This window comes from Pleurodeles waltl, chromosome 4_2, assembly GCF_031143425.1.
Source record: "Pleurodeles waltl isolate 20211129_DDA chromosome 4_2, aPleWal1.hap1.20221129, whole genome shotgun sequence".
Taxonomy (NCBI): domain Eukaryota; kingdom Metazoa; phylum Chordata; class Amphibia; order Caudata; family Salamandridae; genus Pleurodeles; species Pleurodeles waltl.
In genome coordinates, this window is record NC_090443.1 from 851,346,994 (window position 1) to 851,364,290 (window position 17,297).

The 17,297-nt window shown below is 43.9% G+C and overlaps 1 protein-coding gene across 1 annotated transcript in view; it reads left to right on the forward strand.

Annotated features, from left to right (window-relative positions):
- The window catches only part of C8B (complement C8 beta chain), a 185,826-nt gene that overhangs the window by 87,258 nt on the left and 81,271 nt on the right, over window positions 1-17,297 (forward strand). The window contains exon 6 of the mRNA XM_069232591.1: window positions 9,247-9,444. Coding sequence (XP_069088692.1) covers window positions 9,247-9,444 — 198 coding nt within the window. The remainder of the gene's footprint in view (window positions 1-9,246; window positions 9,445-17,297) is intronic.

The window sequence follows — 17,297 nt, forward strand, 5'->3', positions numbered from 1 at the left end:
AAGAAAATGTTGAGTGCGTGTGCGTCAAAAACATTGGGTGGGGCATAGAAAAATTATTCTGTAAGTGAAAGAGAGACTTTAGCTATTTTCTGGGCTCTCAGAAAATTTTGTCATTTCATTTGAGGAACAGATTTTGTGGTGTTGTTTAATCATAAACCTACAGTTGAGGTTTTTGGTAGCAAAGGGTTGAATTGCATTTCTGCCAGAATAAGAAGATGGATAATTGAACTACAAGAGTTAAAGTTCAAGGTTGTATATTTACCTAGTGCATTGAATGTGAGTGCAGGTTGTCTTTCAAGATTAGTTGATGTTAATGAAACTGGGGAAGAATGTGGTAATGATCTAATGATGGAGGAAGATTAGCAGTAACGTGTGTGAAATTACTTGTGGTGCTATAAAGGAGCAAGAGTGGAAAGATGCACTGAAGGAAGATACAGAGTTGGGTAAGGTTATTGAAGCAATGGAAAATGGGAACTTCATTATTCTAGAAAAAGTTTGGAACTTGATAAAAGAAGAATTGGCTATGGATAGGTCTGTGTTATTAAGAGGTACAAGGTTAATGCCACTGTTTAATTTGAGAAAGAAAATAATAAATCAAGCTCATGATGGTCATCTTGGGATTGTGAAAACAAAAGAAAATTTGAGAGCCAATTCTTGATGGCCAGGCATGGATCTGAGGATTGAATGAATGGTTTGGGAATGTGTCCAGTGTTCGTGTAGTGACAAGATATTGTAAACTCGTAACGTACCCATGATTTGTTGGAAATTACCGAACAAACCATGGGATGAATTGGCAATTAATATTGTAGGTCCTTTGCAAAATGGACATTCTACTCCATATCTAATTGTATTAATGGATTTGTCTTTCAGATGGGTAGGGGTAAAAAATGGAAGTGATATTTCTTCTTTCAGTGTGTAATTATTTTTGGAAGACATTTTTAGAAAAGAAAGTTTTCCTAAATTAATTTTAGCTGATAACAGACCTCAATTTTGTTCAAAAGAGTTTGTAAATCATCTGGAAAGTTGTGGCATTACACACAAAAAATCTGAAGTTTATCATCCTGAAACAAACGGTGCTGTGGAAAGATTCAATAGGTATATGAAAGAGAGCATTCAACTGGTAGGAATAAATGGTATTGATTGGAGAAAGGAGCTTCTAAGAAGAATAACAGCCTATCGCTTCTCTCCAGATACGACAACTGGTAAATCACTGTTTAAACTTATCAGAAGAAGAGTGCCCAATACCAAGTTGTGTCCAGGATGGATGGATTGGGTAAAGAATAATTTTTATTTGAATGAAATGAACTGGAGAAGAAGAGAGGAAAGCTTAATGCTCAAAAGGAAACAGGATTTTGACATAAGGGAGAGAGTTTGTAAGATGGGATAAAAGTGGGTGAAAATTAAAGCTCCGGTTGGTTGTGCGAATTGGTCAAAATACACTAGACCTTTGAAGATTATCAAATTATTTAGGAATGCAGTAAAAACGTCTGATGGAAGGATATGGAATATGAACAGAGTAGTTCCTGTGAAAGGGTTGTTGGAAAACAACTTGGGGCTACATGTATCAATGTTTTTTTTGCGACTCGCAAATTGCGAGTCAGAGCGACTCGTTGCGAGTCGCAAAACCATATGTAGTATAGTGTCATGGACACTATTTGAGACTCGCAAGGGGGTCGCAAATGCCCACCTCATGATTATTCATGAGGTAGATTGCAATTTGAGACCCCCTTGTGAATGGCGGTCCTCACAGGGATGGTGGCCTGCTGGAGACAGCAGACCACCATGTCTGTGACTGCTTTTAAAAAAAGCAGTTTTTTTTTTTTTTTTTTTGTAATGCAGCCCGTTTTCTTTAAAGGAAAACAAGATGCATTACAAAAACAAAAAATGTTTTGAGTGACATTCACAAAGGGGACATCCCCATGCGGACCCCTTCCTGTTTGCGAAAGTGTTAGCACCAGCGTGACACTGGTGCTAACTGTGATTGTTTTGCGACCGCATTCGCTGTCACAAAACTATCATACATGGGACTGCGAGTCGCAATTAGGAAGGGAGCACCCCTTCCTAATTGCGAGCCGCAATCCCGTTTTGCGATTCAGTAACAAGTTTACTGAATCGCAAAACTGGGTTTGTGCATCGGGAAGTGCATTTTGCACTTCGCAAACAGCCAGATTCGCTGTTTGCGACGTGTAAAATTGTTTGTACATGTGGCCCTTCGTCTCTTCAGGAGAAAGTGGAAACATGGAGACTAAACGATCATTAGGGTCTAATTGTAGTGATAACTGTAATGAGAGAGAAGTTATGTATGAAGAAAGGAAAAGTAGTAGGAGGAAATTTACTCCTGAATATTTTAAAGATTATGCCCTGAATTGATAGGCACGAAACTTAGTCACACTGTATTAATAGCACAAAGTGGGGTCTTGTTGTTCTAATGTGTAGTTATTTAAAGTTTGATCTGTAATTTTTCTAAAATGTTATTTTGTGTTTGTTTAAATGTGGAAGGGAGATGTGTGGTGTTCCTAACAAATGATTCAGAGAAGATTCATTTGTTATGGAAACAAAATCTGGAACACGTAGCGGGTGAAATGGGAGAACGCTGAGGTGACAGTTGAAAACTGTAGCCTTGGCTGATGAGGCGTCCTATTGAATCAACCTACTTGAAGTAAATATCCGTGTGCCTTCATGCTTCAAACACCAACTTTACACTCAAACCAATGTGCCTCAAGCTGGTCTCTGCCTTGCCAACATTGTCCTTTGCCAGTGTGAGAGCTGGCAGTTTGCTTTCCACCCATGGTCCAGGCAGGCAGATTCCTGGTGTGCTGTCCCTCCCTGCTTCCCACATGCATGGGCATGGAGCTCTGACTTCCCTCATAACAGATTCTTCTGGAGCCCAAGGTAGTTGATTCAGTTGTTTTTGGTCCCTGAGGCATTCAGAGTGACTACAGCATAAAGTCAAAATGGAATGGTATCTTCACAAATAGTGGTACACTAGAGAAAAATTGCTTATCGTCTATGCTTCTTCAGGCTCAGAAGCATTCTACAGTCTCAAAAGCACTGTGTGGCGGAAAGAGTAATTGGTTGGGTCACACATCCCCGAACGCAAAGGAAAGCGGACATTTCCTTCTGTCCTGGCAGAAGCACACGAAGAGGAATGTTGCCATAATTTCAAAGTTCGCTGTTATTTAGTAATGCTTTTTAGGTAAAGAACACATTTATATGTGTATAAAAGTGACTATTGCAATAAGAACTCTTGTTTTTCAGTCATGCAAAATATTTGAGTTTGAGGATTGCCTATGCATGAGAATACAACTTTTCAGTCAATATATTTACTAACTGTCTCATGTTACCTTCCTGAAGAGAAGTTCAAGTGCAGTTCAGTTAAACCTCTGCAAATTAACAGCATAGCAGTGTTGGCTTTGTAATGAAGAGAAGATGCCAGGGTATTTTATCATAAATGACCATGTTCTCCACCCTCGGCAGGACTACTCATATACACATAATCAATTCATCTTGGAGATTAAACAGCAAAAATATGCGAGTAAAATAACAGCAGCATACACACTGGTTAATATATCACATAGAGTGAGACGAGGGACCGTCACAAATGTGAAGAAATTATGTTCCAGATTCATCTCTATTAAAAGCATTGATGGTGTGAAACCATTATAATTACTTTGAGTACTTACATATCGATGGGACAGAGAAAAGAACTATAATATGCAGCCAGTGGAAAAGCAGAAACACATTTATCAAGTCATTGGCAAGGTATACTGACCAACTATTAAGAGATGATTGACCAGCAATAAGAGAAATGTAACCCATTTTTGGGCCTCATTACAACCCTGGCGGTCAAAGACCGCCAGGGCTGTTCTGGAGTTTGTACCGCCAACAGGCTGGCGGTAAAAACTCAGGGATTACGACCACCGGCGGTTGTAATCCTCCTGGGCAGCGCTGCTTGCAGTGCTGCCCAGGGGATTACGAGTCCCCCTCCCACCAGCCTTTTCATGGCGGCAGGCACCGCCATGAAAAGGCTGGCGGAAAGGGGAATCGCGGGGCCCCCTGCAACAGCCCCATGAAGCTTGCAGACAGTAAAAAGTGTGACGGGTGCAACTGCACCCGTCGCACCGCAGCAACACCGCCGGCTCCATTTGGAGCCGGCTCCCGTGTTGCGCCCGACATCCCCGCTGGGCCAGCGGGGATGTTAAAATGGCCACCGCAGGTGTGCGCCCGCCAAAGTTGTAATGAGGGCCAATGTCTACTAAGATGATAAAACGAACAGTAGGCTAAGAGACCAATGACTGGACGTATGATCAATATTTGAGGCGTTCACTATACCGTTTGAGTATGACACAGATCCTTGTTCAATCATACAAGGTAACATCTTAGTGATCAGCAATATGTGGTAGTAAACAATATGAGTCAAGGAGGGATCGCTTTCCAAACATATATGTGAGTAGTGACTCAGAGTTACTCACAGGCAAGGCAAGAAGAAATAAGTGATTGGGCAAAATCAGTGATGCAGAAATACAATGGAGGAACAAGTTATCAGCATGGGAATGGTTAAGTCTTATTGCAAAGGCTTCACTAAAGCTAAGGCTATGAGAGATGTTTAGATTCAGGATGAAGGAATGAGATAATAATAAAATAAGAGTAAGGAAGAGAAATGGGTATCAAGTCAGGGTTAGGTTGACGAATGGGGGAGGAACTGATTAAGACTAAGGATGACTGCTGTGAATAGAGTCAGGATTAAGAGAAAAAGCAAGGAAAAGGATGAGGATAAGGTCAAAGCTGGGGGAAGACGTCTGGTCTCCTTTGTCCATGAAAATGCAATACTAGGATTTAACTCTGATTTTATGAGTGAGTTTCAACAGAAATCTCAAAAATTAAACCAATGAAGTATAACTTCTAGATTTGTCATCAGTGATTAAACACAAATTGATAATAGCTCACAAAAACACAAACCCATGAAGTATAAAAAGGGGAGTAGAGGGCTTGAAGGTCAGGTGAAGGGATTGATGACATCACTTAACAACTCACATCTACTAGCAGAAATCTTGTGGGCAATCCTTTTCTAGTTTAGGAGACTTACAATGTTGTTCATAGTAAAAACAAAACAAACAAGCATTGGCAAAGCCAATAGGTCTTTCCCATATAAGATCAGTTGGCTTTGTTTTGCCATGTTCTACACCAGTGTGGCTACTGTTCAGCATGGCTAAAGGTTAGTGGCGTGGAGTGTTAGAGTGAAGTGGGGGAGTAGAGTGTCATAGAGTAGATTTATCTGAATGTTGTAGAGTGGAGTAGGAAGATTAGAGTGTTGTAGAGTTGGGTAGAGGGGAGTAGTATTCAGTGGCAGACTGTGTTGTGTAGTGAAGTGGAATAGAGTGGAGTGGGTTAGAGTGGATTGAGGAAGTGGGGTGGATTGAATTGGAGTAGAATGGGGTAGACTGGATTGGGGGCTTGAGTGGAGTGGGGTGGATTTGGTGTAGGGTGGATTTGTTTGGAGTGGGGTGGGTTTTAATGGGGTGAGGTGGATGGGGTAGGGGTGGATTTGAGTGAGATGGATTAGATTGGGTTGGGTGGGTGGTTTGGATTGGAGTGATTGGGCTGGGTGGGGTGGATTGGATTGGAGTAGGGTGGGGTGGATTAGGTTGGGATGGAGTGGAGTGTGGTAGATTGGATTAGGATGGGGTATGTTGGATTGTGGTGGATTGACTGGGGTGGATTGGAGTGGGGTGGATTGCATGGAGGTGGGGTGGATTGGGGTGCAGTGGGGTGGATGGATTGGTCTGGAGTGGGGTGGACTGAACTGGGATAGGATGGAGTGGATTGGATTTGGCTGGGGTGGATTGAGTGGATTATGTTGGAGTGGGGTTGATTCAAGTGGGTTAGGCTGGAAGGATTGGATTGGGATTTAGTGGACTGAACTGGAATGGGGTGGGCTGGATTGGGGTTGAGTGTGGAGGATTGGAGTGAGATGGATTGAAGTGGGGTGGATTGGAATGGGGTGAAGAGGAGTGGATTGAAATGGGGTGGGATGGATTGGGGTGGGGTGGGGTTGGGTGGACTTGAGGAGGTGGACTGAATTGGGGTGGGGTAGACTTGGATGGATTGGACTGGGGTGGATTGCATTGAGGTGAGGTAGATTGGATTGGCATGGGGTGGGGTGGACAGGAGTGGGGTGTATCAGAGTGGAGTGGAGTGAGGTGGATTGGACTGAGTGGGATGGATTAGGGTGTGATGGGGTGGATTGGATTGAGTGTGGTGGATTGGATTGGGGTGGATTGGATGGGGTGGACTGGATTGGGGTGGGGTGGATTAGGTTGGTTTGAGATGGATTGGAGTGGACTGTGGAGGATTGGACTGGAGTAGGGTGGATTGGATTGGAGTGGGGTGGACTGATTGGAGAGTGGTGTGCTGGATTGAAGTACGGTAGATTAAGGTGGTTTGGAGTGGGGTGGATTTGAGTGGAGTAGGGTGGATTAACGTGGATTAGATAGGACTGAGTGGGGTGGATTAAAGTGGATCGTATTGGAGTGAGGTGGATTGGGTAGTGATGGACTTGATTGGAGTGAGGTGGATTAAATTGGTATGGGGTGGGGTGGATTGGATTGGAGTGGAGTGGGTTGGATTGGGGTGAGGTGGATTGGACTGGGGTGGGATGGTTGGAGTAGGGTGGGATATCTGGAGTTAGGTGGGTTGGTTTGGAGTAGGCTGGGGTGGGCTGGATTGGAGTACATTGAATCAGATCGCAGTGGGATGGATTGAACTGGAGTGGGTGGTGAATTGGGGTAAAATGTATTGGTTGGGAGTAGGGTAGATTGGACTAGGCTGGATTGGGGTGGATTGGATGGGGTGGATTGGATTGGTGTGGGGTGGATTGGTGTGGGGTGGATTGGTGTGGGGTGGACTGGGTTGTAATGGGGTGAATCGGGATGGGGTGGGTTGGATTGGGGTGAGGTGAGGTAGCTTGGATTGTAGTGGGGCAGTTTGTTTTGGATTGAGGTAGGCTATTTGGCATTGTGGTAGGGCAGGTTGTTTTGAATTAAACTGGAAAAGATCAGAGTGTGACAGATTGGAGTGGGGCAGGTTGAAATGGATTGGAGTAGGGCAGGTTACTTTAGAGTGAAGTGAGGCAGATTGAAATGGGTAGATTGTTTTGGAATGGAGTGGGGCAGATTGTTTTGGATTGAATTGGGGTGAATTGGAGTGGGTAGAATTTTTTGAACTGGAATGGGGCAACCAAAGTGGGCCGTATTGGAGTGGGACAGATTGTTTTAGACTGGAGTGGGCAAATTTTATTAGGGTGGATTGGAGTGGTATGGATTGGGATGGTGTGGGATTGATTGGATGGGAGTGGAGTGGATTGGAATGGGGTGAATTAGGATGGAGTGGGGTGGATTAGATTGGGGTGAGGTGGATTGGAGTGTGGCATATTGTTTTGAATTGGAGTGGGGCAGACTGTAGTGTGGCACATTGTAGTGGGGTAGATTGGAATGGGGTGGATTAGAGTGGAGCAGATTGTTTTGGATTACATTGGGGCAGATTGTTTTGGATTGCAGTGAGGTAGATTGTTTTGGATTCGAGTGCAGCAGATTGCAGTGGGGCATATTGTTTTGGAATGGGGTGTGGCAGATTGGAGGGGAGCAGATTGTTTTGATTGGAGTAGGGTAGATTGCTTTGAAGTGGTGCAGACTGTTTTTACTAGAGGAGGCAAACTGGATTGGGGCAGATTAGATCGGGGAGGGTTGGGAGTATTGAAGTTGGGTAGGTTAGAGTGGCCTGGATTGGGGTGGGGTGAATTGGTGTGGTGTAAAGTGGAATGGATTGAGGTAGATAGTAGTGGGGCGGATTGGAGTGGGTTGCATTGGGGTGTACTGTATGAACATGTGGTAAAGCATCATTTCAGAGATTACACATGATAAAGAAACACTGTTGCTTTGCAATATTTCAAACAAGTTAATTGTCATCTTTTGAAAACAGTGCCCACAAGCAAAAACAAAATAAAACACGAGTGGAAAGTAAGAAAAGACAACTTGACAAATTAAAAGAAAGCTAGCTTTAAAAAATAAAACTCTGCAATTTTGTTTGTCCTTCATGGTACGTTTTTGCCAGTCACAAGCCTTCTGTTTGCGGGGCACTAGAAGGTAAAAAATAACGAATCATACCTTGATTATGTCAGGGGCAGCGGACAGGCACTAATTAAGTTGAATCAAATAGTGCTTGATCCCTGCTCCACACAGAAGAAGGAAAAAGGAAAGTAGGCATGCCTGGAATAATTATGAGGATTTAAAGAAAAGTGCCATGCACACTAACAAATGGTGAGCGACAGTGGGGCTCTATGCCCTTTACTGAACACAACAGTCTTGCACGCAAAATGCTAGCACATGCACTAGCAGGTTCGTCCCTAAAAAGAGTCTTCTGTGAAAAAGGTTGGTATGTTTTCCTACTTGGAAACTGTAACAACAAAACAGGCCTTTAAAAAAACACACACCCTACATATGTTGATAGTTATTCCTCTGCCAAAGTTTTAATTTGTTTAACTTTGTTAGACATTACCTGTCTGTTCAAACTACAATTTACAACAAAAAAGTCCCTTTAAGGTGGTTGATGCTCCTTTTGACAACTTCTGCAAACCTAGCTCTCAATTTGAATCCAGATTACAAATATTATGGGGTGTTCTGATCATTGACTACACAGGAGTTTGTGTAGGGATCGGATTTATGATATTTCTGATAATTACTACTCTGGTCACAATTTGTGCGAGGTCAATTTGTCAGGTCACGCCTACTGAAATTTGCAGGGGAAAAAAATAAAGTAAGCTCTGAGACTTTGCAGAGGAAAATTTGGGGTAAACTCGGAGACATGCAGAAATCACCAGTTCCTCATTTATTGCCTCATTTTCGTAGAGAAAACAACTAAGAATCAGAGGTACACGCCCCCACCAGGGAAGTATTGCACTTTGAGTTACCTCTATTTACAGTTTGCAGTTAATTGTAGGCCACTCATAATTGTGGCCTAGTTGATGCTAAGTGCATGTTCTGGCTAATGCAACTCATGTGCATCTGAGGAAGGGTTCAGTGGTGTCACTGCAGCATCCACGCTGTGCAGCAAAGATCCATTAAAATGTACCATGACCTCCTTCTGAAATATTTTTTTTTTTACCCAAACTTACATAATAACAGAACATTTCTTTTCTGCAACGAGGATATGTAAAATGTATAACACTTGTTTTTTCTCTCTTTTGTTTAGACCAAAGGTAAATATGAGTTTGAATTAAATGAATTTAGTTCATACTCCAGTTACGAACAAAATATGTTCAGCACCTATTCAAAAGAAACAAGCGCTAGCTTCGGTTTCAAAATACCCGGAGTTTTCGAGATTGGCTTCAACTACTCTGATAAAAAATTCAAGAAGGTTATTGAAAGAACACGACAATTTTCAAGCACAGTAAGTAGATTTTGTGCTACCCCCTGTTTGTGGCCTCACACTATCCTCCTTTATAATGCCATATATAATTTCATTAAAGAAATCGTCTTCCCTATGAAGTATAGTAAGTGCTGCAACATTTTTGGTGATAAACTGGTAAAAAAGTGAATAGGCTCATGTGAAAATTGCTTATTGAGAAAGATTCTCTGTCAAAAAGTGCCTGGCATATTTCCATAACTTTTTGTAATTTATGATTATTTAGAAGTCCACTTATCTAATAGATTTATAATTCCTCAAACTTATTTATTGAACGCATTTTTGAGTTTTTCGTCTGGGAATCTTGATATGTCACATCTAAAGGTTTGTAGGACCTAAAAGGCAGGTGTGGAAGCACTACTATAGCATTAGAGACTGCCGTAGCAGGCAATATCAGCCATTAAAGGCCAGCTCCAGCGTTAAAGGCCTGAGCCGAGGGCGAAGTCCTTTAACAAGGGAGCGGGACTTTAATTGCCGGTATAGCCCAGCTACGAAGGGCTAATAGGCTATTAAAACATTCTGCCAGTAGAGGGCACAATGTTCTATTAAATAATACAAACTCCTCACAGAGCCCGAGGGGATTAAAATCCCCTTGGGCTTCTTGAGGCCTTTGTTTACAGTTGTTGTTGTGAACAAAGAACATTAGAATGTTAAGGCTCTGGGCTTTTACCTTCCGGTAAAAGCCTGGCAGGCACACTCCATTGTCTCCAGTGGAGCTCCCAACATTCCAATGTTTTAATACTGATTAACGTTTGTCATCAAATACCTTAAAGGCGATCCAACTTTACACACCTGCCCTTAGCCATACTTTCCTTACTTGGGGTTTCCCAGGATTTCATCCATTTTTCAGACAAAGATTTGCTAACATTGCCATGAGTAGGTTATGTTGCTTGTTGAGTGAAGTGATGCCCCACCAACGTAGCACTTATATTACTTGTGGAGGTGCTCCCTGTGGTCATGATAGCTGTGGGGACTGGCTAGAAAGATTATACCTCAGTCATGAACACTTGAGGATAATCAATCAATCAATCAATCAGTTTTTGTAAAGCGCGGCTCCTCACTCATGAGGGTCTCAAGGTGCTGGGAGTGGGGTTTGGAATAAAGGGTTAGAGCCTCATCCGAAGAGCCACGTCTTGAGGTTCTTCCTGAAGATGGTGAGCATGGTCTTCTCATGTTTCTGTACTCAAAGAAAATAGATTTCTGGTTGATATTCTTTGGACCTGAGATAATTTCATGTTTCTCACATGATCATGGCAGTTCAACCATGTATCATAGTAGGCCGAACTCAATCCATCATGTCCTCATCGTGGCCTGCATTTTGCTGCCTGGTGTTTCCTGATTTAGAAATTCTCAGACATTTTTTATTATGATGGAGAACTCCCTGTTAAGTATTTCAGCAGGAACAGGTTTATATTGCACAGGAATACGTGGTAAAATAACAACTTTAAAGTCAAGAAACAACTCTATAACATTTCTAAATCAATTAACAAAATAGAAAAAAATAATAAGCACATGTATATAAAATGGATAAAATAGGATGAATGTAACCTGATTTACTTTAAAGTGCTGCGGAAAAATATTTCAACAAACAAAGCAGCAAATCACTCAGACTTGGGCATTATTTGATGCCAAACGGGATACAGTGGATATCAAGTAAGTGTTGAGGAGTGGAATAGGTAAAATTATTACCTGGCAGTTTGATTTGGATTTTGCATACTCAAAAGGCCAGTTTATGAATAGGTCCTGTCAGATGTAAAATTTTTCATAGTCAATAAAAATACAATACTGAGGTAAGGAATTAATCAAATGCAATATGTATTGCATATTCTGAGATTTTAAGACAGAACATACAGAACCCAGTGCTTCTTGTAAGTTTGACCTGCTTAAATGTGTGGAAGCTTGTGATCTTTATCGTGCCCAACAATTACTGTGAGCAACCTCAGTGCAGTGTCTAATGGGCCAGTTGTAATCAGGCCTTAATTATGGATTCCTGCTGAAGACACCACTATTAGCATCAAAACCTCTGAGTGGGATAAAGTTAATTTTTATGGTCAACACGGTCACTTTTCTGCTGAGATATATTTGCTGGTTTGCCCCCAGCCCTAACTTCTACATTTGGGCTTAGACCCATTTTTGGTTCTTAAAAGCTTCCAGCAGCTTAGAAGCTTAGAACACACAGCAAGAGGCTGTAGCTGAAGAGGACTTCTTGCAGTTGGATACATTTTTTCAGAGGTTCTGCAGCAGCCTCAAAATTCACTGCAAAAAGCTCTGAGCATGACAAAACAGCAGCTCATAGGCTGCAAGGACATACTTTTCTTTGTGTGGAGCCATTGGTCCCATGTCACGGTCGTTAGAAATGGGGTCTTTGGTTGGCAGTCAGGTTACCCCATGTCCAAGCAAGGACCCTCACTCTAGTCAGGGTAAGAGCGAATCACCCTCAGCTAACCCCCGCTCACCCCCTTGGCAGCTTGGCATGAGCAGGTAGGCTTAACTTCAGAGTGCTAGGTGTAAAGTATTTGTACTAACACACAAAGTAATTCAATGAAAACACTACAAAATGACACAACACTGCTTAGAAAAATAGAAAATATTTATCTAAACAAAACAAGACCCAAATGACAAAAATCCACCATACATAAGTCAAGTTATTAACTAAAATGCAAAAAAAGTCTTCATGATCTTTTAAACACAACGCTAACGCTGTTAGCATGAAAGTGTACCTGGGTCACGTCAAAATAACCCACATGGGCTAGTGTGCATCGAAAAAGGTACGCAGTGCATCGATTTCTCATCCACAAGTGAGGTCGTGCGTCGTTTCTCCTTCTCCGGTCCGATCGGCGTGCGTCATTTCTTTCCCCTCAGGAGAGAGATGCGTTGATCTGGACAAAACACCTCAGGTCCGGGCAGGCTTGCGTTGTTTTTCTCCGCCCAGTTATGTTGTTTCGTTGCAGCCTCCGTCAGGGATGCAGAGGGTAGTTTCTCCAGCCGCGTGTGCCGATTTCACAACCATGCTGCAAGCGCTGTGTCGATTTCAGCCGCAGAGTGTCCCTGAGACTTCAACAACAGGAGGCAAGCTCAGCTTCAAGCCCTTGGAGTGTTCTTCACAAGCAGGAAGGCAGACAAAGTCCAGTCTTTGTCCTCTTGCACAGGCAGAAGTGGCAACTGAAGGGTAGCTCCACAAAGCACAGTCACAGGCAGGGCAGCTCCTCTTCCTAAGCTCTTCAGCTCTTCTCCAGGCAGAGGTTCCTCTTGGTTTCCAGAAGTGGTCTAAAGTCTGTGGTTTTGGGTGCCCTTCTTATACCCATTTTGCCCTTTGAAGTAGGCGTTCTTCAAAGAAAAGTCTCTTGTGTTTGTGAAATCCTGCCTTGCCCAGGCCAGGCCCCAGACACACACCAGGGAGTTGGAGACTGCATTGTGTGAGGGCAGACACAGCCCTTTCATGTGTGAGTGATCACTCCTCCTCTCCCTCTTAGCACAGATGGCTCATCAGGATAAGCAGGCTACACCCCAGCTCCCTTTGTGTCACTGCCTAGAGAGAGGCACAAACAGCCCAACTGTCAAACTGACCCAGACAGGGAATCCACAAACAGTCACAGAATGGTTTAAGAAGAAAATGCTCACCTTCTAAAAGTGCCATTTTCAAACACACATTCTTAAAATCAACCTTACTAAAAAAAGTATTTTTAAATTGTGAGCTCAGAGACCCCAAACTCCACATGTCTAACTGCTCCCAAAGGGAATCTACACTTTAATCATATTTAAAGGCAGCCCCCATGTTAAGCTATGAAAGGGATAGGCCTTGAAACAGTGAAAACCGAATTTAGCAAATATAAAACACATTAGTATATCTCCTACCTTAAGCATACACTGCACCCTGCCCACAGGTCTACCTACGGCCTACCTTAGGGGTGTCGTACATGTAAGAAAAGGGAAGGTTTAGGCCTGGCAAGTGGGTACACTTTCCAAGTCGAATTGGCAGTTTAAAATTGCACACACAGACACTGCAGTGGCAGGTCTGAGCCATGTTTACAGAGCTACTATTATGGGTGGCACAACCAGTGCTGCAGGCCCACTAGTAGCATTTGATTTACAGGGCCTGGGCACCTCTAGTGCACTGTACTAGGGACTTTCCAGTAAATCAAATATGCCAATCATGAATGAACCAATTACATTCATATGTGTATAGGAGACTTGCACTTTAGCACTGGTTAGCAGTTGTAGAGTGCCTAGAGTAACAAAAACAGCAAAAATAGAGTCCAGCACTCATCAACAACCTGGGAAACACAGGCAAAAAGTTAAGGGAGACCACCAGGCGAGGTCCATCCTTTAGGGCGGAGGGGCCATGCCCCCCCCACCTTTTGCCCCTCATGATGAGTGTCTGTCATGCTGAACAAATGTCAGCCTGACAGACACTCTTCATGTTCAGGTCAGGCAGACAGGAGCAGACATGTGCAATTTGCACATACTCTTGGCTGCCTGAGCTGAACTTTGCTGGGCTGAGGAGGTCACAGCTCCTAAGGGTGTGACCTCCTCAGATCAGCAAAGGTGCCTCGAGGCCCTCCCCTGGGTGACGAGGAATGCGTCACCCACTGACTTTGACCTGGGTGCTTCAGCTTTAAGCCCTGTTGCGCCCAGGGCGAGTGCCAATCAGTGACACTTTGTCACAGAGTGGGGTGGGGTCAGCAGTCTCACTGTGGTCTTTTAAAATTAATGTTTGGTGCGTGCGTGCATGTTTGAACGTTATGAGTGTTGTTAATGGATGTGCGTGCATGCATGCGTGTTTTTGTGAAAGAATGAGTGTGTGTGTGCTTCCCGCCCCTCCCTCCCTCCTTAAGCTGCTGGCCGCCACTGGAGACCACGCCAAGGATGAAAGGTCTAACAAAGGTCCTCCAGAATTGATAAACATAATAGTTGTTCTTTTTGAAAATGCTGGAAAAGTCACTCTTAGTACTTTGTATAGCTCATAGAATTCATAGGAGGACTTCTATAGTCCAGTTCTTTTTCCAGCCAGGACTCCCAAAGTCTACAACACAATAACCTTCCAACTGGGCAGGAAGTTCTCCCAAACAGGAGAGAGCCCTTTAGCTTTTTTGTGTCCCTGAGGCAGTAAAGCAGATCTCCCAAATTACCCTTGGAGATCAATTTCAGTTGCTGGGTTCAACTACAAAGCAAGTGAATAGCAAGATACATCACAGTCTTTTTCACAGATTGGTCAGGCAGCATCTTTTTTCTTTCAAAAACTCCAGTCCAGGAATGTTGCGATGAGATGTTGGTGTGGTGTCATTTTATCCAGTAGACTAGCCAGTGATTGGTGACATTCTTAACCCAAACCAATAGTTCCTGTCTTGCCCATCTGCAAATGATTCCAGAAGCCCATCTTTAAAATGACAGAGATCTCAGACTTCACCTAAGTCCAGCTCTATGGATATTAGCAACCACCCATCTGACTGATCTTGGAACAGGTTTCTACCCTAAATAGAGCTGAGATACATATCAGAAAGGGCTTCTACCACAGCTGGCCGCACTTGGTGCAATCAGGTCAAAACCTGGTCTCTGTGTTGGCCCGTGGTTTAACCCTCTATTCATGTCCACTCCCAACTGTCATAGTCCCAGATTCATGTTTAGTGTCTACCCCTGCCAGCCTTGCTGCCCTCAAAAGTAGGCATCTGTTTCGCCAGCTGAGAAGCTGCATGCTCCTCATTAAGGCTTAAGCACTCTCCGGAGAGACCCTATCAAAACTGAAATGTTTACAGGAAGTAGAATTTTTTTTGATTTTAAACAGTTATCTTTCAATATACTTATTTAAAAATCTATCTTCCTAATTATTCACAATGATCTAAGCATTTTGGAATGTGGAAGACCTAGACAAAGACAAAGCCCTCAACTGGATCTCATCCTTCCTCTCCGACAGAACCCAGAGAGTCCGACTCTCACTCTACCGCTCCAAAGCCACCAACCTCATCTGCGGCGTGCCCCAAGGCTCCTCTCTTAGCCCAACGTTGTTCAACGTCTACATGGCCCCCCTCGCACAACTGGCCCGTCATCACAACCTTACCATCATCTCCTACGCCGACGACACCCAGCTCATCCTCTCCCTGACCAGAGATCCGCTCACCGCCAAAACCAACCTCCACGAGCGACTAAAATCCATCGCCGAGTGGATGAGCAACAGCCGCCTAAAACTCAACTCCGATAAGACGGAAGTCCTCATCCTCGGACGCACCCCCTCGGCCTGGGATGACTCCTGGTGGCCCACCGCCCTCGGACCCCCACCCACCCCAGCCTGCCACGCACTAAACCTCGGCTTCATCCTCGACCCTGCTCTCACCATGTCCAAACAGATCAACGCCGTCTCCTCTTCTTGTTTCAACACCCTCCGCATGCTCCGCAGGATCTTCAAATGGATTCCAACAGGAACCAGGAAGACGGTGACTCAAGCCCTCGTCAGCAGCAGACTTGACTACGGCAACGCACTCTACACAGGCATCCCAACGAAAGACATCAAACGACTCCAACGCATCCAGAACGCATCCGCCCGCCTGATCCTCGACATACCCTGCCGATGTCACATCTCCCCCCACCTGAAGGACCTCCACTGGCTCCCGGTGGAAAAAAGGATCACCTTCAAGCTCCTCACCCACGCTCACAAGGCACTACACAACACCGGACCCACCTACCTGAACACCAGACTCAACTTCTACGTCCCCACACGTCAACTCCGCTCTGCCAACCTCGCCCTCGCCATCGTCCCCCGAATCCAGCGCAAGACCTCTGGCGGCAGATCCTTCTCCTTCCTCACCGCCAAGACCTGGAACACTCTCCCCACCTCACTACGCCAGACCCAGGACCTCCTCACCTTCAGGAGACTCCTCAAGACATGGCTCTTCGAACGCTAGCAGCTCCCCGTTCCCCCAGCGCCTCGAAACCCTGTCGGGTACATAGCGCGCTTTATAAATTCACTGATTGATTGATTGATTAGAACGTAGGAAGATGTGCAATGTAGTCGTCCCCTTTTTCCATGATTTGCTCCTATTGATGACCACCCTGTCCAAAGGTGTGTACACAGACAGATATGGTTTACAGAGCTCATAAAGAAGTAGGTTGATGTGGTTTTATAATCCTTTACTCCTTTGTAACCTAATAACTCAAGTACACATATTCTCAATAAGGCTATAGTCAAGGTCAAACAACTCTTTGACCCCTGCATGAATGTACAGGCATTGTGTTTTGGCATCTGTGCACAAAACCAAGCTACACAACAGCTGAGCACTGAACAAGGGTGAAATCCCTGAATTACAATTCAAGATCATTTGAAATGAGTTAGGATGTTTCAAAAAGGTACCCCGAGTGTGGAGACGCAGCACGTGAATGTATGTACATGCACCAAATCTTCAAGCAACTGAAACCTGGATTCAAGTTACAGCATTGAACCCACCATATATGTCATAGCTCATATTATACAGCATCGATCAAATGTATATAACAGTTGCACATTGACATCTTGGGGTACATTTACAGATTTATGTCACTCTACATAACACAGCAGCCAAAGTTGCTGCACTGTTTTGCATGATAGTGAATGGTACAGAGACATATCTAATAAGATATGGTTCCCCTGTTCTCTCCCAAAGCACTAGCACACAATTTGGCTGCCTAACAGCAAGCATACACCTTTGTAGACTACTGGAAAATTGAGAACATGAGTTTATCATACGTTTTGTACTGGAAGTATCACCTTCCAGGACAAAATACTATGCTGAGGCATACTTTTGAACTTTTTCTGCACTGTATGAGCACTGTACGTTAGAGCACCTATGCAAAGTGTGAAAATTTTGGAG